The sequence below is a fragment of the Gopherus flavomarginatus genome, chromosome 18, assembly GCF_025201925.1.
Source record: "Gopherus flavomarginatus isolate rGopFla2 chromosome 18, rGopFla2.mat.asm, whole genome shotgun sequence".
Classification (NCBI taxonomy): domain Eukaryota; kingdom Metazoa; phylum Chordata; order Testudines; family Testudinidae; genus Gopherus; species Gopherus flavomarginatus.
Genome location: NC_066634.1, coordinates 4,254,007 through 4,278,591, shown reverse-complemented (window position 1 = coordinate 4,278,591; position 24,585 = coordinate 4,254,007). Strand labels below are relative to the sequence as shown.

At 67.2% G+C, this 24,585-nt stretch overlaps 2 protein-coding genes across 3 annotated transcripts; both read right to left on the bottom strand.

Annotated features, from left to right (window-relative positions):
- Positions 1 to 1,795: 1,795 nt before the first annotated feature.
- On the bottom strand, positions 1,796 to 16,427 carry LOC127036643 (branched-chain-amino-acid aminotransferase, mitochondrial-like). 2 transcript variants are annotated; one of them, XM_050927721.1, is made up of 11 exons: positions 16,273 to 16,424; positions 10,190 to 10,270; positions 9,769 to 9,969; positions 8,817 to 8,927; positions 7,887 to 8,006; positions 6,993 to 7,156; positions 6,346 to 6,488; positions 5,479 to 5,564; positions 4,307 to 4,447; positions 3,054 to 3,128; positions 1,796 to 2,726 (listed from the first exon to the last, which is right to left on the bottom strand). In XM_050927721.1, exons 1-11 carry the CDS (start codon positions 16,363 to 16,365, stop codon positions 2,688 to 2,690), a joined length of 1,254 nt encoding a protein of 417 aa, XP_050783678.1. In that variant the 5' UTR covers positions 16,366 to 16,424; the 3' UTR covers positions 1,796 to 2,687. The 2 variants fall into 2 exon arrangements, with proteins under 2 accessions (XP_050783678.1, XP_050783679.1); XM_050927722.1 differs by lacking the exon at positions 9,769 to 9,969 and having other exon boundaries at positions 16,273 to 16,427.
- Positions 16,428 to 18,288: 1,861 nt separating this feature from the next.
- On the bottom strand, positions 18,289 to 23,005 carry HSD17B14 (hydroxysteroid 17-beta dehydrogenase 14). Its single transcript, XM_050927745.1, has 9 exons — positions 22,838 to 23,005; positions 21,648 to 21,692; positions 21,246 to 21,346; positions 20,910 to 20,976; positions 20,611 to 20,702; positions 19,955 to 20,059; positions 19,520 to 19,587; positions 19,120 to 19,216; positions 18,289 to 18,844 (listed from the first exon to the last, which is right to left on the bottom strand). Exons 1-9 carry the CDS (start codon positions 22,923 to 22,925, stop codon positions 18,695 to 18,697), a joined length of 813 nt encoding a protein of 270 aa, XP_050783702.1. The 5' UTR covers positions 22,926 to 23,005; the 3' UTR covers positions 18,289 to 18,694.
- Positions 23,006 to 24,585: the final 1,580 nt, after the last annotated feature.

Genomic DNA, 24,585 nt, shown 5'->3' with positions numbered 1-24,585 from the left:
ATCCCAGATATCCGCTCCCCACACACATCACGTTCCAGGATGCGCTTCCGATCCCCCGCATCCGATCCTGCGTCAGGCCAGGGCGGGGTACGGCTGGTGGGGGTGAGGGGGTGATGGATGACTTGGCCCGGCCCTCCCCCTACACCAGGTGGCTCCTATCTAAATATTTACACCCTTCCTGCCCCTGATTGGGGCTGATGCTGCGGGGGGGAGAGGCAGCTGACCCTGGCCACAGAACAGCAGGGCCAAGGGGGTGATGTAATGGGGCGCTGGGGGCACAGGGAACCAAGAAAGAAATGGAAAATACCCATCAGGAAAAAGCGAGAAGGAAACGGTGACAAACTCAAGAGAACGAACGAAAAACTAGAGAGAATGAACGAAAAGCTAGAAAAAAACAAATGAAAAACTGGGAAGAACAAATAAAAAGTGACGAAGAATTTGTGCAACGCTAGACGAGCAGCAGGCAACCTATGGCACAGGTGCCGAAGGCGGCACGTGAGCTGATTCTCAGTGGCACTCACGCTGCCCGAGTCTTGGCCACCGCTCCGGTGGTCTCGGCATTTTAATTTCATTTTAAATGAAGCTTTTTAAACATTTTTAAAAACCTGATTTACTTTCCATACAACAATAGTTTAGTTCTATATTACAGACTTCTAGAAAGAGACCTTCTGAAAACATTCGAATGTATGACCGGCACGCGAAACCTTAAATCAGAGGGAAAAACTGAAGATTCGGCCCAGCACTTCTGAAAGTTTGCCGACCCCTGCACTAGACAGAACCAGAGAACTGAAAAACTGGGAATAATTTGTGAAAAAACAGAAAGAACCAGAGACTGAATAAAAGATGAGAAAAAAATGAATGAAAAACTGGGAAGAACAAATAAAGAGCTAGAAAGAATTTGTGAAACACTAGAAAGAACCAGAGAATGAATGAAAAACTGGGAAGAATGAACGAAAAATTAGAAAGAACCAGACACTGCATAAAAAAAACAAGGAAAAAAAATGAAAAACTGGGAAAAATGAATGAAAAACTGGGAAGAACGAATAAAGAGCTAGAAAGAATTTGTGAAACACTACAAAAAAACAGAGACCAAATAAAAAAACGAGGAAAAACAAATGAAAAACTAGGGTGATCAAGGGAATGAATGAGAAACTTGGAAGAAAAAAGAATGAGAGCGAACGAATAAAGAAGCTGGAAGAACCCGCGAAGCGCTAGAAAGAGCCAGAGACCGAATGAAAACCTCGACCGCACCCGAGAACAAAATGACAAACTGGGAACAATGAACCCCAGGAAGAACGAATGGAGACAAAGGCAGAAAGAGACATTTGAAAGGTGAATGAAGAAAAGCGACAGGCAGGGGAGGATCCCGGCCCGAAGAAATAAAAGAGACAAGACAAAAGAAAAGCTGGAGGAGGGGGCCTGTGCAGTGCCTGGCGCGACGGGGTCCTGATCTCAGTTGGGGGTGGGGTCCATGCAGCGCCTGGCATGACGGGGCCCTGATCTCAGTTGGGGGTGGGCAGGTGTGCAGCACCTGGCACGACAGGGGCTCTGATCTCAGTCCCGGGCGGAGGCAGTTTCTGTGCAGCATCTGGGGCGACGGGGCCCTGATCTCAGTCGGGGGTGAGGTCTGTGCAGCGCCCGGCACAATGGGGCCCTGATCTCAGTCGGGGATGGGTGGGGTCTGTGTAGCGCCCGGCGCGATGGGGCCCTGATCTCAGTTGGGGGGAGGAGGGGGATGACTCCTGTAGCACCCGCTGTCCCCCATCCCCCAAACACAGACTCTGGACCCAGCCGGTTGGTTTCACTGGTTTAATAGAAAAGCTTTTTGGGTCAGTGCCCGGCATTTCGCTCCCCTGCGGGCAGCAGGGGGGTGTCCGTCGGCCTGGCACCAGGGACCCGGCCCGGCCCGAGAGCCCGGGGGAGCCCAGAACGGGTGCAGCGGAGGTGGGTTAGCTCGGGCGGTCTCAGCCCACCCTCCGGCAGCTCCGCGCCGCGTGGCGTGTGTGTGGGATTCGCATGATGGGATAGTTTACCCAGAAGGCATTGCAACTGGTCGATCCGGTCTCCCACAATGCACTGCTCCCAGGCGCCCAGCAGTGGCTCGGCTACGCTGGTGCTGGCGGGGTGGGGTGACCCCATCCCGATCCGGAGGGGATGGGGGCACAGGGGATGCGGGCACCCGGCAGAGGGGAATCCCGGAGGGGGAGGGGACATGGGCACCGGGGATCCCGGAGGGGGAGGGGATGCGGGGCACTGGGCAGAGGGACGGAGAGGGGCACAGGGGAGAGCAGACTCGGGGTGCAGGGGATGCGGGCACCAGGAATCCTGGGGTGGGAGGGGAGGGGGGGCACCGGGCAGAGGGGATCCCAAGGGGGCACCGGGCAGAGGGGAATCCCGGGGTGGACTCTCTCTATATTGCACTTTGGAAGCGGGGGGCTGTCCCATGCATCGAAGGGGGGGCCAGGTGGCTGCGATCTTTGGGCGGCTGGTTCCTCCCAGGGCGGGGTTGGTTCTGCCCCAGGGGAGCTGGGTCAGTCGGGGGGTAGCCAGGATGGGGGCCATGGGCTGAGTGGGGGGAAGGGGAGAGGTGGGCTGGATGGGTAACACAAGGGCCATCTAGGGGGTTGCTTTGGGGGAGTGTTAAAGCCAAAGCCCCCCCAAAAAAGGGGGGCAGGGTCCAGTCCGGCTCAGACGGGCAGCACCCAGTCGCTGGGCACACGGCCATACTGCAAGGAGACAGATGGGGGTGGGGGGTTAGAGCAGGCGGGGGAGCCAGTGCCCCCTAGAGGGGACAGGCCCCGAGCCCCATTCCCTGCCCCCCTGAGCCAGCCAGTCCCTGCCCTGGGGCCGGGGGGAGCAGGCGCCCCCTAGAGGGGACAGGCCCCGGGCCCCATTCCCAGCCCCTGTAGCCAGCCAGTCCCTGTCCTGGGGCTGGATCTTTTCCATACACCTAAAACGCCACCTCAGGGCTCTGACCCCCTCCCCACTTCCCCCCCCAGCAGTGTTCCTCCCCCCGCCCCCAGCACTAACCCCCCCCCGCCCCTTGCTGGTACCTGGATGTCCGTCAGCTCCTTCAGGAACCGCTTGGTCAGGTCGGGGCCGTTCTCCATGGTGGGGATGGGATAGTTCTGGAGGGAGATGAGACCCCATCGGACCTGGCTCCCCCCAGCCCGGCCCCCCCACCCCCCACCCGATCCCGCTCCCCCCAGGCCATTCCCCACCCCCCATCCGATCCCGCTCCCCCCAGGCCATTCCCCCCCCCATCAGATCCAGCTCCCCGCAGCCCAGTTCCCATCAGACCCGGCTCCCTCCAGCCCGGTCCCTCCCACCCGCCATCCGATCCCGCTCCCCCCAGGCCATTCCCCCCCCACATCAGATCCAGCTCCCCGCAGCCCAGTTCCCATCGGACCCGGCTCCCTCCAGCCCGGTCCCTGCACACACATCGGATCCGGCTCCCCCTAGCCCAGTCCCTCCCACGTCGGATCCAGCGCCCCCAAGCGCATTCTCCCCCCGCAGGGGATCTGGCTCTCCCAGCCCGGTCCCCCCCTGCCCCCATCAGATCCAGCCCCCCCACCCCTCATCGGATCTGGCTCCAACCACCCCACCCCCCATTGGACCCAGCTCCCACCAGCCTGCTCCCCACCCTACTTTGGACACAGCTCCCCCAGCCCGGTCCCCGTCCCCCTTTGGACATGGCTCCCCCAGCCCAGTGCCCCCCCATCAGACCCGGCTCCCCCCAGCCCAGTGCTCCCGCATCAGACCCGGCTCCCCCCAGCCCTGTGCCCCCCCATCAGACCCGGCTCCCCCCAGCCTGGACCCCCCCATCAGACCCGGGCTCCCCCAGCCCAGTGCCCCCGCATCAGACCCGGCTCCCCCCAGCCCAGTGCCCCCACATCAGACCCGGCTCCCCCCAGCCCCGTGCCCCCCCATCAGACCCGGCTCCCCCCAGCCTGGACGCCCCCATCAGACCCGGCTCCCCCCAGCCTGGACCCCCCCATCAGACCTGGCTCCCCAAGCCCAGTGCTCCCGCATCAGACCCGGCTCCCCCCAGCCCAGTGCCCCCCCATCAGACCCGGCTCCCCCAGCCCAGAGCCCCCCCATCAGACCCGGCTCCCCCAGCCTGGGCCCCCCCATCAGACCTGGCTCCCCAAGCCCAGTGCCCCTCCATCAGACCCGGCTCCCCCCAGCCCAGAGCCCCCTCATCAGACCCGGCTCCCCCCAGCCCAGAGCCCCCCCATCAGACCCGGCTCCCCCCAGCCTGGGCCCCCCTGGCCCCCCCGGCACACCCGTCACCCCGGCGTCCCACCTTGCCCTGGTACAGGACGTGGCTCACGGGCGAGACGACGCAGGCTGTGCCCGAGCCGAACACCTCCCGGACCCGCTTCTCCCGCAGCCCCCGGAGGAGGTCGGCCATGGTGATGCTGCGCTCCGACACCTTGAACTCGCCCTGCGGGGGACGGGAGGGTCAGGGGCATGGAGGCAGCGTCCCCTGGTGCCTGGTGGGGGAGATGGGGCAAGGCCGGGGGGGGCAGGGGACAAAGCCTCCTGGTGCCTGGTGGGGGAGATGGCGCAAGGCTGGGGGGGGCAGGGGACAAAGCCTCCTGGTGCCTGGTGGGGGAGATGGGGCAAGGCCGGGGGGGGCAGGGGACAAAGCCCCCTGGTGCCTGGCGGGGGAGATGGGGCAAGGCCGGGGGGGGCAGGGGACAAAGCCCCCTGGTGCCTGGCGGGGGAGATGGGGCAAGGCCGGGGGGGGCAGGGGACAAAGCCCCCTGGTGCCTGGCGGGGGAGATGGGGCAAGGCCGGGGGGGGCAGGGGACAAAGCCCCCTGGTGCCTGGTGGGGGAGATGGCGCAAGGCTGGGGGGGGCAGGGGACAAAGCCCCCTGGTGCCTGGTGGGGGAGATGGGGCAAGGCCAGGGGGGGCAGGGGACAAAGCCCCCCAGTGCCTGGTGGGAGAGATGGGGCAGGGCTGGGGTTAGGGGGGCAGGGGATGAAGGCAGCACCCCCTGGTGCCAGGCAGGGGAGCTGGGGTCACCCCCAGGAGCAAACTGACCAGCTCCCCCTGGGGCAGGGGCAGAATTAAACCCCACCACGCTGAAGGCGCCCAAGGGGTCGCTCAGGCCCCCAAACCCTGGGCCAGCCCTGGTAGGGGTTTGCCCAAGTGCAGGTTCCCCAGCCACCCCCTCACTCTGTTCCAGCCCCCAAGCTACTCACGGGCTCCCCTTGGCCACAAACCAGTCCCTCAGATTTTCCCAGCTTCCCCCTCCTCCATCCCCCTCGCAATGCCCCAGATTGTAGTGGCCAAAGACTGGCCCCCCCGGGAATCACTGGGGCAGAGCTCGGGGGGGGCTCAGCGATCCCCAGGGGCCCGGGCCTGTCGCGCCGCCGACTCCTAGCTGATGCGGGAGCCCCCCCGTCCCCAGTCTGCAGGTGGGAGAAAGGAGAAGCCCCCTCCCCCCCGGATCTGCCCCCTCACGCACCCACTTGCGCGCCAAGTCCAGCAGGCTCTGCCGGGTCACCCCGGGCAGGATGATGCCGTTCAGTGGGGGGGTCACCAGCTCGAGTTCTGGAAAAGAAAAACCCCGTCACACGCGCCCCTATCCCGGGCCGGGCCAGCGCCAGGACGCAGCCCCTCTGGGGTGGAGGGGCTAGGTACATGGGGACCCCTCACCCTGCACCAGGACACAGCGCCTCTGGGGTGGGGGGCCTGGGTACACGGGGAACCCTCAGCCAGGGCTGGGACGCGGCCCCTCTGGGGTGGGACGGGGGGCTGGGTACACGGGGACCCCTCGCCCAGGGTTGGGATGTGTCTGAATCTGGGGTGGGGGGCAGGGCACACGGGGACCCCCCGGGACGAGACATGGAGTGGGGCACTCGGGGACCCCTGTGGTACAGGATGTGAGGGATGGGTTTGGGGGCCCCCCAGGATGGAGGCTGGTTATAGGGGGACCCCCGAGGTGGAGCCAGGGCACTAGGGACCTTCCCTGCGATGGGGAGCAGGGCACTCCGGACCTCTATGGCTGGAGGATGGGCATAGAGGGACCCCCTTGGGATGGGGCGCAAGGCAGTCGAAGACCCCTCGGGCGGATGGGTATAGATGGACTCCCTGGGGCAGGACAGGGGTACAGGGACCCCTGGGGCAGGGGAGAGGTACGGGGGGACCCCCCTGGGATGGGACGCAGGGCACTTGGGGACACCGCTCCCAGGCTGGGAAAGGGGATGGGGCATGGGGCACTCGGGGACCCCCCCACGGTGGGAGAGGGGTACAGGGACCCCCAGGGTGGGGGGGATGGGGCCCGGGGCACTCGGGGACCCCCCGGGTTGGGGCGGGAGGCTCCAGCTCTCACCGCCCTGCGGGTCTGTCCAGAAGAGGAAGATGTTCATGGTGCCGACCTCGGTGATCTGGTGATCGTCCCCGTAGAGCCACAGCGCCTGCTGGCACCCGGCCCGCACCGCCTCGTCCTGCACCAGGATGGTGGGGGCGTAGTTCCTGGGGACGCAGGGGGCAGCACCCTCAGAGAGGGGGGCACGGCAGGGGAGGGGAGGGCAGTGCCTCCTAGTGGCAGGTGGGGAGAGACGAGGCAGGGCTGGGGGGGAGAAAGTGCCCCCTAGTGGCTAGTGGGGGGAGGGGGGTGGGGACAGTGCCCCCTAGTGGCTAGTGGGGGGAGGGGGATACAGCCAGAGCAAAGGGTAGCACCCCCTAGTGGCAGGCAGGGGCAGACAAGGCAGAACCAGGGCATGGAGAGGGAGGGCAGCGCCCCCTAGTGTCAGATGGGGGGAGGGGGACACTGCCAGGGGCAGGGAACAGCACCCCCTAGTGTCAGGTGGGGGCAGACAGGGCAGAGCCGGGGCATGGGGAGGGGGCAGCACCCCCTAGTGGCAGGCAGGGGGAGGGGGCAGCACCCCCTAGAGACAGGCAGGGGGAGGGGCACACGGCCGGGGGAGGGGGCACTGCCCCCTAGCGGCAGGCGGGGGCCCGGAAGCTCATACTCACCCCCCCATCTTGCAGTCACCGACACCCCCCAGCCAGGCGCGGACGTAGCGCGGCTCGGCCAGCAGCCCCACGGCGCCCATGGGGCCGGAGGCGAAGTAGGCCCCCACTGGCGACAGGATGACGAAGAGGAGGGCGTGGCCGGGGCGGGACACCCCCAGGGACGGCTGCGGGGGGGAGCAAAGCGTCAGAACCCCGGCACCCCAGAGCCCCACCCCACACCGGGGGGGGTCTTCTGAAGGTCAAGGAGCACGAGGCTGGGGGAGCCCAGAGTCGGGGTGCAGGGGAAGGAGCAGATTAGGGGGATATGGGCGGGAGACTGATCCGGGGGTGCAGGGGGGGAGGTGATCAGGAGACGGATATGGGGGTGTGTGTGGGAGAAAGATCCAGGGGTGCGGGGGGGGGGGACGCATGCGGGAGACTGATCCGAGGGCGCGGCTGGGAGAGGTGGGCAGGAGATGGATCCAGGGATGGGGGGGGGATGCGGGCAAGAGACAGATATGGAGGCGCGTGGGGGGGGGGTGCGGGCGGGGAGATGGATCCAGGGGGCAGGAGACAGATCTCGGGGTGTGGGAGGAGGCGAGAGATGGATCCGGGGCCACGGACGGGGGGGAGGAGGCGGGCGGGAGACGGATCTCGGGGCGTGGGAGGAGGCGGGAGACGGATCCGGGGGCGAGAAGGGGGGGACACGGGCAGGAGACGGATCCGGGGGGCAGGAGATGGATCTGGGGGCACAGGAGGAAGCAGGAAACGGGTCTGAGGGCTCGGGGGGCGACATGGGCGGGAGACAGATCCGGGGGCACGGGGGGACACAAGGTCGGAGGCAGGCGGGACGTGGCCCCCCCAGTCAGGCCCGTGGGGGGGGCATGGGGGCGCCCCAGGGGCTTGGCTCCGCACCTCGGTGCCGATGTAGGTCGGCCGGATGTAGAGGCTGGCGCTGTCCGAGTGCGGCACCCAGGCCTGGTCGATGGCCACAAGCCGGCGGATACACTCCAGGAGCTGCAGCTGGTCGAAGGGCTGGGGGAGAGGGGGCAGCGCTGGAGAGAGGGGGCAGCCCCCGGGGCCAGGAGAGAACCCAGGAGTCCTGTCCAACCCCCCGCACCGCTCCAACCACCAGGCCTCACTTCCCACCCGCAACCACTGATAGAACCCAGGCGTCCTGACTCCCAGCCCCGCCCTGCTCTAACCACCAGGCCCCAGTCCCCACTCCCCTCCCACGGCCACTGAAAGAACCCAGGTGTCCTGGCTCCCAACCCCCCCTCTAACCACTAGACCCCACTCCCTTCCCAGAGCCTAGCAGAGAACCCAGGCATCCTGGCTCCCAGCCCCGCCCTGCTCTAACCACCAGGCCCCAGGCCCCACTCCCCTCCCGCAGCCACTGATAGAACCCAGGTGTCCTGGCTCCCAACCCCCTCCCACTCTAACCACTAGACCCCACTCCCTTCCCAGAGCCTAGCAGAGAACCCAGGCGTCCTGGCTCCCAGCCCCGCCCTGCTCTAACCACCAGGCCCCAGGCCCCACTCCCCTCCTGCAGCCACTGATAGAACCCAGGTGTCCTGGCTCCCAACCCCCCCACTCTAACCACTAGACCCCACTCCCCTCCCACAGCCATGATAGAACCCAGGTGTCCTGGCTCCCAAACCGCCCCCCCCCACTCTAACCACTAGACACCACTGCCCTCCCACAGCCATGATAGAACCCAGGCGTCCTGGCTCCCAGCCCCCTCAAAGATCCCCCAGCAGGGGGCAGAGGGGATAACTGGTGGCCAGGGGCCCGGCCAGTGGGGGCCCCAGGGCCCCATGCAGGAGGCCTGGGGGGGTCACTCACCGGCAGGCTGGCGCGGGCGGCCGAGCGGGACATTCTCTCCATGTTCATCAGGGGGCGGAAGAGACGGACGCGCTGATCCTGGCCCCGGAAAGCCTTCATCCCCTCGAAGAGCTGGGGAGAGCCGGCACCATCAGCGTGGGGCTGGGACTCGGCCCCTCGGGGCGCATCCGGGGCCCCTCGCCCAGTGTACAGGTGCGGCTGGCTCTGGGGTGGGGGGCTGGTTATCCAGGGCTCCCTCGGCCGGGCTGGGATGCGGCTGGCTCTGGGGTGGGGAGCTGGTTATCCGGGGCCCCCTCGCCCAGGCTGGGATGCTGCTGGCTCTGGGGTGGGGGGCTGGTTATCCGGGGCCCCCTCGCCCAGGCTGGGATGCTGCTGGCTCTGGGGTGGGGGGCTGGTTATCCAGGGCTCCCTCGGCCGGGCTGGGATGCTGCTGGCTCTGGGGTGGAGGGCTGGTTATCCGGGGCCCCCTCGCCCAGGCTGGGATGCTGCTGGCTCTGGGGTGGAGGGCTGGTTATCCAGGGTCCCCTCGCCCAGGCTGGGGTGCTGCTGGCTCTGGGGTGGGAGGCTGGTTATCCGGGGCCCCCTCGCCCAGGCTGGGATGCGGCTGGCTCTGGGGTGGGAGACTGGTTATCCAGGGCCCCCTGGCCCAGGCTGGGATGCGGCTGGCTCTAGGGGTGGGGGGCTGGTTATCCAGGGCCCCCTCGCCCAGGCTGGGATGTGGCTGGCTCTAGGGGTGGGGGGCTGGTTATCCAGGGCCCCCTCGCCCAGGCTGGGATGTGGCTGGCTCTAGGGGTGGGGGGCTGGTTATCCAGGGCCCCCTCGCCCAGGTGGGATGCGGCTGGCTCTGGGGTGGGGAGCTGGTTATCCGGGGCCCCCTCGCCCAGGCTGGGACGCCGCCCCCCTGGGATCGCAGGGGCCGGGAACAGTCCCCCCCCCACACACACACACACACCTCCACGGCGTAGTGCAGGGCAGAGGAGGCCGGGTGCAGTCTCAGGTGCTGGAAGGGTTTGATGTGGGGCTGGCCCCAGCCCCGCTCCCGGTCCCACTCCACCGTCAGCATGTGGTCGGTGAAATGCTTCCCGAACTGCAGCTGCCCCACCTCCGGCTTGGGCTTCGGCTCATTGGTCAACTCCACCCGCAGGTCCGAGGCCTGGAAAAGAACCCAGGCGTCCTGGCCCCTGGCTCTAACCACTAGACCCCCCTCCCCTCCCAGAGCTGGGGAGAGAACCCAGGAGTCCTGGCCCCTGGCTCTAACCACTAGACCCCACTCCCCTCTGAGAGCCGGGGAGAGAACCCAGGTGTCCTGGCTCCCAGCCCCCACACCCTAACTAGTAGACACAGAGAACCCAGGCGTCCGGGCCGGCACTAACCTTGAAGAAGGTGCTGATGGGTCTCCAGGGGCCGAGGGGCAGCAGCCAGTCCAGGGCGGCACAGAACTGACCCGGCAACACCTGCGGGACAGAGGGATGAGTGGCTGGGGGGGCAGGGGGAAGCCCCCATTTCCCAGGGGGCAGCTCGGAGAGGTCCCCCGGCCTCCTGCAGCCCAGCGCCCCCTAGCGCCCCCCCCGTGGCCGGCCCTTCCTGCCGGGGCGAGCGCTCCCTGCTGGACCCCCCGCAGCCTAGCGCCCCCCCGAGGCTGGCCCTGCCTGCAGGGGAGAGCGCCCCCCGCTGGACCCCCCGCAGCCCAGCACCCCCTAGGGCCGGCCCCAGGGGATCCAGCCCCCCACCCCAGAGCCAGCTGCTTCCCAGCCCGACTGAGGGGGCACCAGATAACCAGCCCCCCACCCCAGAGCCAGCCGCACCTGTACGCTCCTGCCTGCCGGGGGAGAGCGCCCCCTGCAGCCCAGCATCCCCTAGGGCCCCCCTGGGGCCAGCCCTGCCTGCGGGGGAGAGCGCCCCGCTGGACCCCCCGCAGCCTAGCGCCCCCCCCGGGGTCGGCCCTGCCTGTGGGGGGAGAGCACCCCCTGCTGCACCTCCCGCAGCCCAGCGCCCCCTGCTGGACCCCCTCCCAGGCCAGCCCTGCCTGCGCGGGAGAGCGCCCCCCGCTGGACCCCCGCAGCCTAGCGCACCCCCAGGGCCGGCCCTGCCTGGGGGGGAGAGCGCCCCTTGCTGGACCCCCCGCAGCCCAGTGCCCCCTAGGGCCAGCCCCGGGGGATCCAGCCCCCAACCCCAGAGCCAGCTGCATCCCAGCCCGACCGAGGGGGCACCAGATAAGCAGCCCCCCACCCCAGAGCCAGCCGCACCTGTACACTCCTGCCTGCCGGGGGAGAGTGCCCCCTGCAGCCCAGCATCCCGTAGGGCCCCCCTGGGGCCAGCCCTGCCTGTGGGGGGAGAGCACCCCCCACTGCACCTCCCACAGCCCAGCGCCCCCTGCTGGACCCCCCCAGGGCCAGCCCTGCCTGCGGGGGAAAGCGCCCCCCACTGGACCCCCCCGCAGCCCAGCGCCCCCTAGGGCCGGGCCCGGGGGATCCAGCCCCCCATCCCAGAGCCAGCCGCACCTGTACGCTCCTGCCTGCCGGGGGAGAGCGCCCCCCGCAGCCCAGCGCCCCCTAGGGCCACCCTGGGGCAAGCCCTGCCTGCTGGGGGAGAATGCCCCCCGCTGGACCCCCCACAGCCCAGCGCCCCCTGCTGGACCCCCCCATCGCTCTCTGTCCCCCTTTCACGCCATCTGAGCAAACAGGGGGTTAATGTGTAACTTGGCTCCATGCGGTGGGGGGCAAGGTTCCCGAGGAAGGATCCTGTCCCCCCCAGGCAGGGGGCACCACGGGCGCCGTGCCAGGCCCCCCACAAAGGGCCCCTCATTGGGGATGCAGTTGGCAGCGCCAGGCGTGGGAACCTGCCCCCATCAGCAGGATCAGCCGTGTCCATCCCCCCCTCCATTCCCCCACCCACCTGGACTTCGCTCCCCGCTGGGCTGTGCTGGCCTCCAGGCAGGAGACACGGAGCCGGGGACCACGCAGCAGAGACCCTGGGGCCTTCGCCCCCCAACGTGCCGGGGTGCAAGCCAGCCGGACACCTGGGTCCCCGGTAAGTTTCTCCCCTGCGACCCCGGACACCTGGGTTCACTGTCAGTGCCCCCACCCCCCAGAATCACAGGCCTGGGTTTCTGGTAGATTGCTCCCCCTGGATTCCTGGGTTTGCAGCCAACCCCCCTCCAAAAAAAACCCTCCAGCGTGTGGGTTCACAAACAATTCCTTCCCCCACCCCGGACTCCGGGGTTCATGACCCACCCCCCAAGCTCCTACCGCAGCATGTATGGTAAAGTGGTAAATTCCCTCCCCCCACAGCAGGGTCTGCAGCCAGCACCTCCCCCAAAATGCTCCCCCGATGCCCAGGAAGCCCCCCAACATGTAGGCTCGTAATAAATTGGTAAATTCCACCGCCCGGACGCCTGGGTGCATGTTGCGGGGGGGAGGGGGGGTCAGTGGAGCACTGGGGCTGGGAAGGGATATGGGAACATGGGGGGGGGGTAGTTTATTTCCATGCAAGGGGGGAGAAAGGGGAGGAAAGGGATAAAGATATGGGGGGAAGGGGGCTTGGAGTCAGGACTCCTGGGTTCTCCACCCAGCTCTGGAAGGGGAGTGAGGTCTAGTGGTTAGAGGAGGGGGTGCTGGGAGCCAGGACTCGTGGGTTCTCCACCCAGCTTTGGGAGGGGAGGGTGATCTAGTGGTTAGAGGAGGGGGTGCTGGGAGCCAGGACTCCTGGGTTCTCTCCCCAGCTCTGGGAAAGGAGTGAGGTCTAGTGGTTAGACCTGGGGGGGTGCTGGGAGGCAGGACTCCTGGGTTCTCTCCCGAGCTCTGGGAAGGGAGTGAGGTCTAGTGGTTAGAGCTGGGGGGGTGCTGGGAGGCAGGACTCCTGGGTTCTCTCCCCAGCTCAGAGAGGGGCCAGGGCCAGGAACGCACAGCTGGGGGGTCCCTGAGCTAGACAGACCCTCTCCCCAGCCAGGCACTAGGTGGCGCCACCCTCCCTGCCCCCCACCCCGCAGCTGCACCTCTGCCTATTGCTATGGGACACCCCCCCACAGCCGAGCCCCAACACCCCAGCCTGGCGCAAGGGGACCCCACCCTCTGTCCTCTACAGCTGCAACCTGTCCTGCCCGGCCTGGTGCCAGGGGGAACCAGCTGTCACCCCCCCCTTTCCCTGAATGCCCCGGGGCAGGGCGAGAGTTCTGTGCCACAGCAGGCACCAGAGGCACCTCCAGGGCCTGGCTCCGTGCCAGCCGCAAGCGCATCTCCGTGGGGCAGCCAGGGGAGCGGGGCCCAGAGCTGCCAACACACCCAGCCCCTGCCCCACACTTCTCAAGGGCAGCCAAGGAGTGAGGGGCACCGGCAGGGCTGGGGGCCCAGGGCTGGGCTAGCAGGGGCTGCGGGTCCGGAGTGAGGGGCACCGGCAAGGCTGGGGGCCCAGGGCTGGGACAACAGGGGCTGCGGGTCAGGAGTGAGGGGCACTGGCAGGGCTGGGGGGAGCCCAGGGTTGGGCTAGCAGGGGCTGCGGGTCGGGAGTGAGGGGCACCGACACAGCTGGGGGGAGCCCAGGGCTGGGCTAGCAGGGGGCTGTAGGTCAGGAGTGAGGGGCACCGGCAGGGCTGGGCGGAGCCCAGGGCTGGGCTAGCAGGGGCTGCAGGTCGGGAGTGAGGGGCACCGGCAGGGCTGGGCTAGCAGGGGGCTGTAGGTCGGGAGTGAGGGGCACCGGCAGGGCTGGGGGGAGCCCAGGGCTGGGCTAGCAGGGGCTGCGGGTCGAGAGTGAGGGGGCACTGGCAGAGCTGGGGGGAGCCCAGGACCGGGCTAGCGAGGGCTGTGGGTCGGGAGTGAGGGGCACCAGCACAGCTGGGGGGAGCCCAGGGATGGGCTAGCAAGGGGCTGCAGGTCGGGAGTGAGGGGCACCGGCAGGGCTGGGGGGAGCCCAGGGCCGGGCTAGCGAGGGCTGTGGGTCGGGAGTGAGGGGCACCGGCACAGCTGGGGGGAGCCCAGGGATGGGCTAGCAGGGGCTGCGGGTCGGGAGTGAGGGGCACCGGCAGAGCTGGGCTAGCAGGGGCTGTGGGTCAGGAGTGAGGGGCACTGGCAGAGCTGGGGGGAGCCCAGGGCTGGGCTAGCGAGGGCTGCGGGTCGGGAGTGAGGGGCACCGGCAGAGCTGGGCTAGCAGGGGCTGCGGGTCGGGAGCGAGGGGCACCGGCAGAGCTGGGCTAGCAGGGGCTGCAGGTCGGGAGTGAGGGGCACTGGCAGAGCTGGGGGGAGCCCAGGGCTGGGCTAGCGAGGGCTGCGGGTCGGGAGTGAGGGGCACTGGCAGGGGCTGCAGGTCGGGAGTGAGGGGCACCTCACTGAAACACCCAGGGGTGGCCTTATTAGCTCAGTCCAGGGGCCCAGCCAGCTGCCTGGCCAGAGATTACAAGCAACGCCCCCTAGTGGCCCTTTTGGGGACGACCCACTTCCCCGTTCCCTCCTGACCTTCCCCAGCCAGAGACTCCAGCCCTGGAGCCTGAGCATGAGGCTCCGTTCACCCCTTTGCCACGTGCCCGCAGCCGCCCTCATTAGCAGCCCGCATGCCCACGGCCTCAACGAGCCCGGCTCAGCCAGCCCACGGCCAGGCCTGCTGGGGAATCCCGTATTCCCTGGACCACGCGCTGATTGTAGGGGAGAGGGGGGAGATCACCAACGTGTCCAACCAGCCCATCCCCGACTCAAGGCCGGTGCACTGGGAGGTTCTGGTGCCCCTGACTCCCGACACCTGCAGCCCCCACTAGCCCAGCCCTGGGCCCCCCCCAGCTCTGCTGGTGCCCCTCACTCCCGACCCGCAGCCCCTGCTAGCCCAGCCCTAGGCCCCCCCAGCCCTGCCGGTGCCCCTCACTCCCGACCTGCAGCCCCTGCTACCCCAGCCCTGCCGGTGCCCCTCACTCTCGACCCGCAGCCCCTGCTACCCCAGCCGTGCCGGTGCCCCTCACTCTCGACCCGCAGCCCCTGCTACCCCAGCCCTGCCGGTGCCCCTCACTCTCGACCCGCAGCCCCTGCTACCCCAGCCCTGCCGGTGCCCCTCACTCTCGACCCGCAGCCCCTGCTACCCCAGCCCTGCCGGTGCCCCTCACTCCCGACCCGCAGTCCCTTGCTAGCCCACCCCAGGGCCCCCCCTCTGCCCTGCCGGTGCCCCTCACTCCCAACCCGCAGCCCCCGCTAGCCCAGCCGTGGGCTCCCCCCAGCCCCGACGGTACCCCTCACTCCCGACGCACAGCGTCCGCTAGCCAAGCCCTAGGCCCGCCCCCAGCCCTGCCGGTGCCTCTCACTCCCGACCCGCAGCCCCCTACGAGCCCAGCTGTACCACCCTTCCCATGGTACAGGTGGGGAAACTGAGGCACAGCAGGGACTTGCCGGTGGCCAAGCCGAGAATTAAACCCGGCTCCCCCATCCCCCTGCTCTGTCCATGGGGTCTCGCAGCCTCGCTGCCTGCACGGCGCGGACAAGCCCGGGACAGTGAAAACGGGGTAACTCCGGGTCACTCTCCCCTGCCTGCCCCACCCTAGCGGGGGGAGGGTGGATCAGCCGCATCCGGGGTCCCTGGGCCGCACCCAGCCCCCAGGGCTCGTCTTTCCCCCGCCCCAGAAATCAGGTCTCCCCCCCCCCGACTCGTCCTCCCCCTCCGTCCTTGAAAGGCGGAAACAAAACATTCAAGGTGAGAGAGTTGCTCAGGTGAAGGGGGGAGAGCCCAGGGGGCTGCGGGTCGGGAGTGAGGGGCACCGGCAGGGCTGGGCTAGCAGGGGCTGCAGGTCGGGAGTGAGGGGCACCGGCAGGGCTGGGCTAGCAGGGGCTGCGGGTCGGGAGTGAGGGGCACCGGCTGGGGGGGGGGGACCAGGGCTGGGGGCAGGGTGACCAGATGTCCCGATTTTTGGATCTTTTTCTTATCTAGGCTCCTATTACCCCGCAACCCTCCTGCTTTTTCACACTTGTGTCTGGTCCAGTCACCCAGGCGGGGGCTCGGGGCTGCAGGTCGGGAGTGAGGGGCACTGGCAGGACTGGGGGGTGTGGGGAGGGCAGGGCTGGGCTGGGCTGGGCTAGCAGGGGCTGCAGGTCGGGAGTGAGGGGCACTGGCAGGACTGGGGGGTGTGGGGAGGGCAGGGCTGGGCTGGGCTGGGCTAGCAGGGGCTGCAGGTCGGGAGTGAAGGGCACTGGCAGGACTGGGGGGTGTGGGCAGGGCTGGGCAGGGCAGGGCAGGGCTGGGCTAGCAGGGGCTGCAGGTCGGGAGTGAGGGGCACTGGCAGGGGTGTGGGGGGGGAGGGCAGGGCAGGGCTGGGCTAGCAGGGGCTGCAGGTCGGGAGTGAGGGGCACCGGCAGGGCTGGGGGGAGGGGCTGGGCTAGCGGGGGCTGCAGGTCGGGAGTGAGGGGCACCGGCAGGGGAGGGGGAGGGGCGGCGGGCAGGGCTGGGGGGCAGCAGGGGGCTGAGGATCCGGGGGGGGGGCCGGACTCACCCTCCCAGCGGCCCCGATCCGGGCTCGAACCCCCGGCGCTGCCATGCCCCGGTGCCGCGGGTTAATGGGACCGGCCGGGCCACGGCGGCGCATGGAAGGTTCCGCCCCCCCGGGGGGGGAGCTGAGGAGGGAAGAGATGGGGGTGGAGTGGGGCAGGGAGATGGGGGATGGGCAGCCCCCCCTTCCCCAGGCTTTGCAGAAGAGCCTGGTTCCCCGCCCCTTACTTATTTTTGGGGGTGGGGGGGGCCTCCAATCACACCCGCTCCCGCCCCCCACACCCTCCGCTGTAGCCAATGGGAGGGCAACTTCCCCCCCCCCAGGCATGGGGCTGGGCCCGCTCCGCCCCCTCACCCAGCCGGGCCGGGCCGCCTGGTACCGGGGCAAGGGGGAGGGGCAGGAACCGGAAGTTGGGGGGCAGGGGGCTGCTATTCCCCAGGCTGGGGGGCCAGGGGCACAGGGGGCTGCTATTCCCCAGGTGGAGGGGGGGGGTGTCAGGGGGCTGCTGTTCCCTAGGTTGGGGGGCAGGGAGGAGCTGGGGGCCAGGGGGTTGCTATTCTCGAGGCTGGGGGAGCAGGGGCACAGGGAGCTGCTATTCCCCAGGCTGGGGGGCAGGGAGGAGCTATTCCCCAAGTTTGGGGGCTATGGGATGTGGGGGGCAGGAGGCTGCTATTCCCCAGGCTGGGAGGGCAGGGGGGCTGCTATTCCCCATGTTAGGGGGCTACGTGGGATCTGGGGGGCAAGGGGAGGGCGAGCTCATTGCTGGCTCATTGGACTCCCTGAGATTTTCCTTTCCCGGGCTAGGCCGGCCCCCCTCCCCCACAGCTGTGCCACAGCCCCCCCCCCCGTGACATGTAGCCCCCCCCCAGGCAGATCAGCTGCCCCCCCATGAGAAGCACCTGCCCTGCCTAGTGGCTGGGAACATAATCAGCCACCCACTGCCCGGGGGGCCTGTGTTAATTAACTCCCAGCCTCCTCCCCTAACGAGCGAGGGGACCCAGGCTCCCCGCAATCAGAACCTGTAATAAATTTACTGAGCGATCATCCTCCCCAGCCGGCCCGCAGGGGGCTGGAGATGCGGCCACCTCTGGGGTGGGGCACAGGGGCTGGGTATCCAGGGACCCCATCCACAACCTGGATTTTAAAGTGGCCAGCGCCCCAGAATCCCCCTTGGCCAGCCAGTCCGAGAGTTAATTCCCCTCCATGTGTGCCCCCTTCCCAGGCTGGGTTCGTCTCACTCTGACGTCCGGCTGTGAGGCCAGGTTTGACCTGCCTCCACCCGCCTGAGGAACCTGTGTAGAAATATTCGTTCCTCACATCAGTCCCTAAAGCCGGGCGTCAAGTCCCCCCCCAAGCTGTCACGGCTGGAACTCGTGGCCTCCCTCGCCCTCCGGCAGGTTTTCTAACCCCTCAGTCGCCCCCCTGGCTCTTCTCCGGCCCCTCTGCCGTTTCGCCGCATCCTCCTGGAACTGCAGGCCCCAGAGCTGGGTACAGGATTCGCCCCCGGGCCAAATCCAGAGGCCGACCCACCTCTCTGCTCCCACGCAGGGATCCCCAGTTGATGCATCCCAGGGTCCAAGTTAGTCTGACAGGCTCAATTATCCAGAACCTGAGTTGCACGGCGTTAATTATGTTCCCCTCCGTTCACTGAGTCCTGTATCAGCTGCTCCCCCATCGTGCCCGGGATCGAGGTCAGGCTGACCGGCTGATAACGACCTGGGTCCCCCTTTTTAAATATCGGCCCAACCTTCGCTCTCGCCCCGTCTTTAGGAACTGCCCCCGGACTCCAAAACGTATTGAAAAACAACGTTCACGGGCCTGCCAGCTCCTCGGCCGGCTCTTTTCAAACTCTTGGCTAGAACCCTGCATGGAGACACAATTTCTATCCGCTACAGGGCCACGGCGCTGAGCGACACCAGCGGGGCCCGGGCCAGGAACCGCAGCGGCGCGGCCATGCGAAGCTGACGGGGAGACACGTTTCCCCCCACACACACCAAATAAAAATCAGCAGAAACAATATTTGTTTGCAAATCATCTTCATTAGTCATGTGAGCTTGGCGTCCCCTGCTGGTGCCTAGACCCTGCCCCACACACAGAGATTGGGGCCCCCCATCACTGCCCAGACCCCCCACCATGGAGATTGGGGTGCCCCCTTGCTGCTCAACCCCTCTACGGAGGGACCCAAAGCCACAGAGACCCTCAGCCTCTGGAGGGGAGTGGAGGCTAGTCTGGAGGGACTAGTTGGGGGGCAGGTTTGGGAGGGGAGTAGAGCCTAGTGGGCGCAGAGGGAGGGAGCCGACCTGCAGCGTTTACACTTGGCCCCGTGAAGCGTTTGGAACACCAATAACTGGGAGGTACGGGCCCCGCTGGCAAACTCAGCCAGCGCCGGGGGAAGAACCCAGGAGTCCTGGCTCCCCCCCGCCCCCTAGCTGGGGCGCAGCTGGCTCTTGGGGCCATAGCCCAGCTCAGCCCCCCCACTCAACAGCAGGTCGATCCCGGTGCAGAACGTGCCCTCGGCCGCCAGGTACATCACTGCCAGGGCACACTCCTCCGGCGTGCCCATCCGCGCCAGCAGCTGGGGGGGGGAAAGAGATCAGCCAGTGCCCCTGCCCTCCTGCCTCCCCCTGAGATCCCCCCTGCCCCCCTCCTCTGCCCTGCCACTGAGATCCCCCCTGCCCCTCCAGTGCCCCATCGGCCTGACCCCCTCCTCTGCCCTCCCACTTATGCCCCCACCTATGCCAGCCCCCCAAGTCCCCTCAGCCCCTCCCCGTCTCCCCTGTTCCCCCACCCTTCCCCCACCTGGGTTATGGCAAACCCCTCTCCCTCACACTTTTCCCATAATGCACTTGCCTGGGCATCCTTCCCAGCCTGGATCGTGGCCTCCGGATTGGCCGTCTGCCCAGCTGTCTCTGCCCACATGGGGGTCCAGATGTTCCCAGGAGAGATACTGGGTGTGGGGGGAGGAACACAAACATTTGGTATCAACCCCGCTCTTAAATTCTTACCCCTTCCTAACCAAGAGAACAGGTGCGAGCTTCCCTGCAGCAGTGCCCCCAGGCAGTGACTGTCCCAGATGCTGCAAGCTTCCCTGCAGCAGTGCCCTCCAGCCTGTGACACCCCCGGGGTGCTGCGAGCTTCCCCATGACAGTGCCCCCAGCCAGTGACTGTCCCAGATGTTGCGAGCTTCCCCATGACAGTGCCTCCAGCCCTGAAGTTGTGTGTGCATGGGGGGTTGGGGTTCATAAGATACCTGTTAACTCGCACCCCGTATCTGCTCTCATCCACCGCCATGGCCTTCGTCATCGCCGTGACCGCACCCTGGGAACAGACTCCAGATCGAGGGGCTCCCAAGATACACCCCCCAAAACCCCAGGCCCCAGGGGTGGGAAGGGAGTCACTCAGAATAGTCCCAGCCCCCAAACGTCTGATCAGCATTGGCTAGAGGCACAGGACTCCTGGGTTCTCTCCCCGGCTCTGAGAGGGGAGTGGGGTCTAGTGGTTAAACTGGGGGGTGGGGCTGGGGCCACCACTCCTGGGTTCTCTCCGTGGCTCTAGGAGGGGTGTGGGGTCTAGTGATTAGAGCTGGGGGATGGGGATGGGGCCAGGACTCCTGGGATCTGTCCCCAGTTCTGGGAGGGGAGTGGGAACTAGGACTCCTGGGTTCTCTCCCTGATTCTGCCGGTACCTTGGTGGCAACGTAGGGAACAGCCTGCCTCTGTCCGATGATGCCAACGAGACTGGAGATGTTGATAATGTTGCCCTGGGTCTCCCGTAGATAAGGCAGGGCGAACTGGACCAGAGATGAGAGGGAGGTAGGGGAGATGCAGCCACTTCTGGGGTCGGAGTCGGGGGTTGGTTGTACAGGGACCCTCCCCGGCTATGGGCTGTGGCTGGCTCTGGGGTGGAGCACGGGGGGTGGTTATAAGGGGACCCTCCCCCACGCTGGGCTGCAGCTGGCTCTGGGGTGGTTATATGGGGACCCTCCCCGGCTATGGGCTGTGGCTGGCTCTGGGGTGGAGCACGGGGGGTGGTTATAAGGGGACCCTCCCCCGCGCTGGGCTGCAGCTGGCTCTGGGGTGGTTATATGGGGACCCTCCCCCGTGCTGGGCTGTGGCTGGCTCTGGGGTGGAGCGCGGGGGATGGTTATATGGGGACCCTCCCCCGCGCTGGGCTGCAGCTGGCTCTGGGGTGGAGCGCGAGAGGTGGTTATATGGGGACCCTCCCCCGCGCTGGGCTGCAGCTGGCTCTGGGGTGGAGCGCGAGGGGTGGTTATATGGGGACCCTCCCCAGCGCTGGGCTGCGGCTGGCTCTGGGGTGGAGCGCGGGGGGGTGGTCTCTCACCTTTGCTGTCAGGAAGTAGCCGACCAGGTTGACCTCAAGCAGTTCCCGGAAATGCTGGGAGGTGACGTCGTCGATTTGCTCTTCGGGGGGATCTGGGGAGGATGGGGGGGGTGAAAAGCAGGACGCAGGCCCCTGCACCCCCCACCCCTGAAGCTCAGACCCGGGGATCTCCATTTCCCCTTCCAACAGGGCAGCGGGGCCCATGTGCCCCTAATGCTGCCAGCTCAGGGGTTCTACCCCCCATCCCAGGATGGGCCTAGGGACCCCCCCCCAATCCCCTAACGATTGGGGCGACTCACGGCGTCCGGCGTTGTTCACCAGGCAGTCGATGCGTCCGTAACGCTGACGGGTCACCGCAATCAGCGCCTGGCGGGGAGAAGGAGGGGTTGTGAGTAGGGGGACCACGTGTGGGGAGGGGGCTGTGGGTACAGGGAAGGAGGGAAGTGGGGGCAGGGGAAGGGGTGCTGGGGGGCAGGACAGAGGTGGGGGGAATTTGACCTATTAGGTTCCAAGCTGAGGTGACCACAACCTCCACCCCCAGGCACTGCCCCTCCCCCCACAGAAAGCCCCCCCTGCAGCATCTGCCTCCTCCCCCCAGCTGGGACATTTTCAGCCCCCCATCCACCCCTGCCCACCTGGATGTCCCGTTCACTGGTCACGTCACAGGGCTGGAAATGGGGCTCTCCGGGGCCCCCTGAGTCCCGCAGCACCTGCTCCAGCGCCCGCCCCGCAGCCCCTGCAAGGGAAAGGGGGGACAGTCGGGGGCTGGACACTGGGGGGGATCCCAGGAGGGGGCAGGCAGAGGGAGGATGAGGAGAGGGGGCAGCCAAACGGGGGAGGGTATCCAGGAGTGAGGAGGAGCTAGATACCCAGACACTGGAGGGGCGCATCCATCACAGGGGTAGGACAGATTTGGGGGGCTCAGAGAAATATCCACCCCCCAGCCAGCACCCCACATCCCCTGCCCAGCACTCCCGCCACGGAGCTCCCAGCATGGGGCGTGGGGGTCCCCAGAGAAGTGGGAAGTGATTTCTCACCTTCAGCTTCGGGGGCACAGAAGACAACGTGAGTCCCCTGCCGAACTGGGGGGCCAGGAGAGACAGAGGGGGGAGGAGACAAAGCAGGGTGTAATGGGGGAGGGGTATGAGAGAATAAAGTTAGCATCTGAAACACCGGCGCCAGTAACCCCCCGGTGCTGCGAGCTTCCCGCAGCAGTGTCCCCAGACGGGAACTTCCCCCCTCCCCCCAGCATTGCGAGCTTCCCCCAGCAGTGTCCCCAGACGGGAACTTCCCCCCTCCCCCCAGCATTGCGAGCTTCCCCCAGCAGTGTCCCCAGACGGGAACTTCCCCCCTCCCCCCAGCATTGCGAGCTTCCCCCAGCAGTGTCCCCAGACGGGAACTTCCCCTCTCTCCCCCCAGAGCTGCGAGCTTCCCCCAGCAGTGTCCCCAGACAGGAACTTCCCCCCTCCCCTCAGCGCTGCGAGCTTCCCGCAGCAGTGTCCCCAGACAGGAACTTCCCCCCTCCCCCCAGCGAGCTTCCCCCAGCAGTGTCCCCAGACAGGAACTTCCCCCCTCCCCCCAGCGCTGTGAGCTTCCCCCAGCAGTGTCCCCAGACAGGAACTTCCCCCCTCCCCTCAGCGCTTCGAGCTTCCCGCAGCAGTGTCCCCAGACAGGAACTTCCCCCCTCCCCCAGCGCTGCGAGCTTCCCGCAGCAGTGTCCCCAGACAGGAACTTCCCCCCTCCCCCCAGAGCTGCGAGCTTCCCCCAGCAGTGTCCCCAGACAGGAACTCCCGCCCTCCCCCCAGCGCTGCGAGCTTCCCGCAGCAGTGTCCCCAGACGGGAACTTCCCCCCTCCCCTCAGTGCTGCGAGCTTCCCGCAGCAGTGCCGCGGGGAGACGATAGGTCTCTGCTGCCCCCTGCTGGCCAGCCCCACACATCGCATAAATCTCACTCCCTGCCCCACCCACCCCCCAAATCCCCGGGTCCCTGAACGGCCGGACGGACACACACGGGACAAAGTCCAGGACGATCCATGACGGAGCCCAGCCCTGGAGTCTCGCCCCCCCACCAGCCTCCGCCCCCTCAGCCCTGTAGCCCCCCCTCCGACCCCCACATCCACCATCCTGCAATATCCCGACCCCCCCCACCTATGCCCTGATCCCCAGCTCCCCCCCCCAGGGCTCTGCTCCCCCCCGCGGCGCCCCAAGACCCCCCCAGCCCCCCTCACCGAACTCCCTGACGATGGCTTCCCCGATGCCCCGGCTGCCCCCCGTCACTATGGCGACCTTGCCCGGGTACCGCAGCCCCGAGGCCATGGTGCTGGGCGCCCCGAGCCGCAGCGGAGCCGGGAGAGGGGAAGGGGCAGCGCCGAGGGCACATGGGCTGGGAGGGGGGAACGGTGCATGCTGGGAAATGTAGTCCTGTTCTGAGAGGGGGCGGGGCAGTGGGCCTGTCCCCTCTAGGGGGTGCTGGCTCCCACCCGGCCCCAGGGCAGGGACTGGCTGGCTCAGGGGGGCAGGGAATGGGGCCCGAGGCCTGTCCCCTCTGGGGGGCGCCCGCTCTGACCCAGCCCTGTGGAAGGGTGATGGGCATTTGTCTCCGGAATAAAGAGGCCGAGATTCGGGGGTTAAACGAGGGTTAAATAAATGAGGTTTATTGATTACATTTCTCTGCAACAGACTCCAGAAGGAAGAAACCCCCCAGCGCACCCCCACAGGGGCCAGGTTACATTTAGGATGAGCCACCTCTAGGGTGGGGCGCGCGGCAGGGCCGGCTCCAGGCACCCGCTTATCAAGCAGGTGCTTGGGACAGCAACTCCAGAGGGGAGCGGCACTTTCAGATATTCGGCGGCAATTCGGCGGAGGGTCTCTCACTCCCGCTCAGAGCGAAGGATCTGCTGCAGATCGCGATCGCGGCCTTTTTTTTTTTTTTCTTGGCTGCTTGGGGTGGCAAAAGCCCTGGAGCCAGCCCTAGCGCAGGGGCTGGGTATCCCGGGACCCCTCACCAGGACACGGCCCCTCTGGAGTGGGGCGCGGGGGCTGCCGCGTTTTATCACATCTCTGGGTCTCTGTCTCCAGCTGCATTGGGACAGTTTGTTAAATCTCTGGGCCCAAAGTCCTGTTCAGACGCTCAATAACCCTCCTGTGTTACGCTAGCTGAGTGGGTCCGGGCCAGAGAACAGGGTGGAGGGCGGGGGGCATCAGCCCCTTCGGGGGGTGGAGGCCCAGGGGCTCTGGAGCAAGGGGACTCCCTGAGGGGCCCACGGCAGAGACAGACGCACTAAGGCTCAGAGAGGTGCGGATCCAGGAGGTGGAGGGGCCTGACCCCAGAGAGAGTGGCCCCCCGAGAAGGGCTGTTGCACTGAAAGGGGCACCCCCCACGGACCGCACGGGGCCACGAGTGGGCACGACCTGTGAGTGTGTGACGCTGTGTCACTCCTTGGCTTCACCCCCTCCTGGGACCGAACCTCGGAGCCTTCAGCCCCCCAGCTTCACTCAAGTCCACCTGCGCTGGCCCCTCAGAGAGCCGTGCCCCACCCTCCAGGGACATGCACACTGGGGGGGTAAGAGCTGTCCGGCTAGCACAGAGAACCCAACGTTAACCCAGGGTCCAGCTTAGGGCAGAACCGAACTCTAACCCGGGCCATTCCCCCCGCCCCCCCCCATCCATCACCACCTTTTTAAAGCAGGGGACTAATTCCACAGCCCCCCATACAGTGACCACTTCCCTGTATGGCCTGCAGCTTCTACCGCCAGGGCCCGGTATAAACCCCTGGCCAGGCCCTGGTGAGCTCTCCCCAACTCCCGGACCCCTCCCCAGGGGACCCCTGGAGACACCAGCAGGCAGGAAAAGGGGGTAACAGGGGAGGGGGCCAGGCTGGGAGCTGCCTGGGGGGAGGGGGCCATTTGAAGGGCTCTCCCTCCCCCCGATGCCCCGACACAAAGTCTCACGAGGGTGGGCGAGGATCAGTTGTCC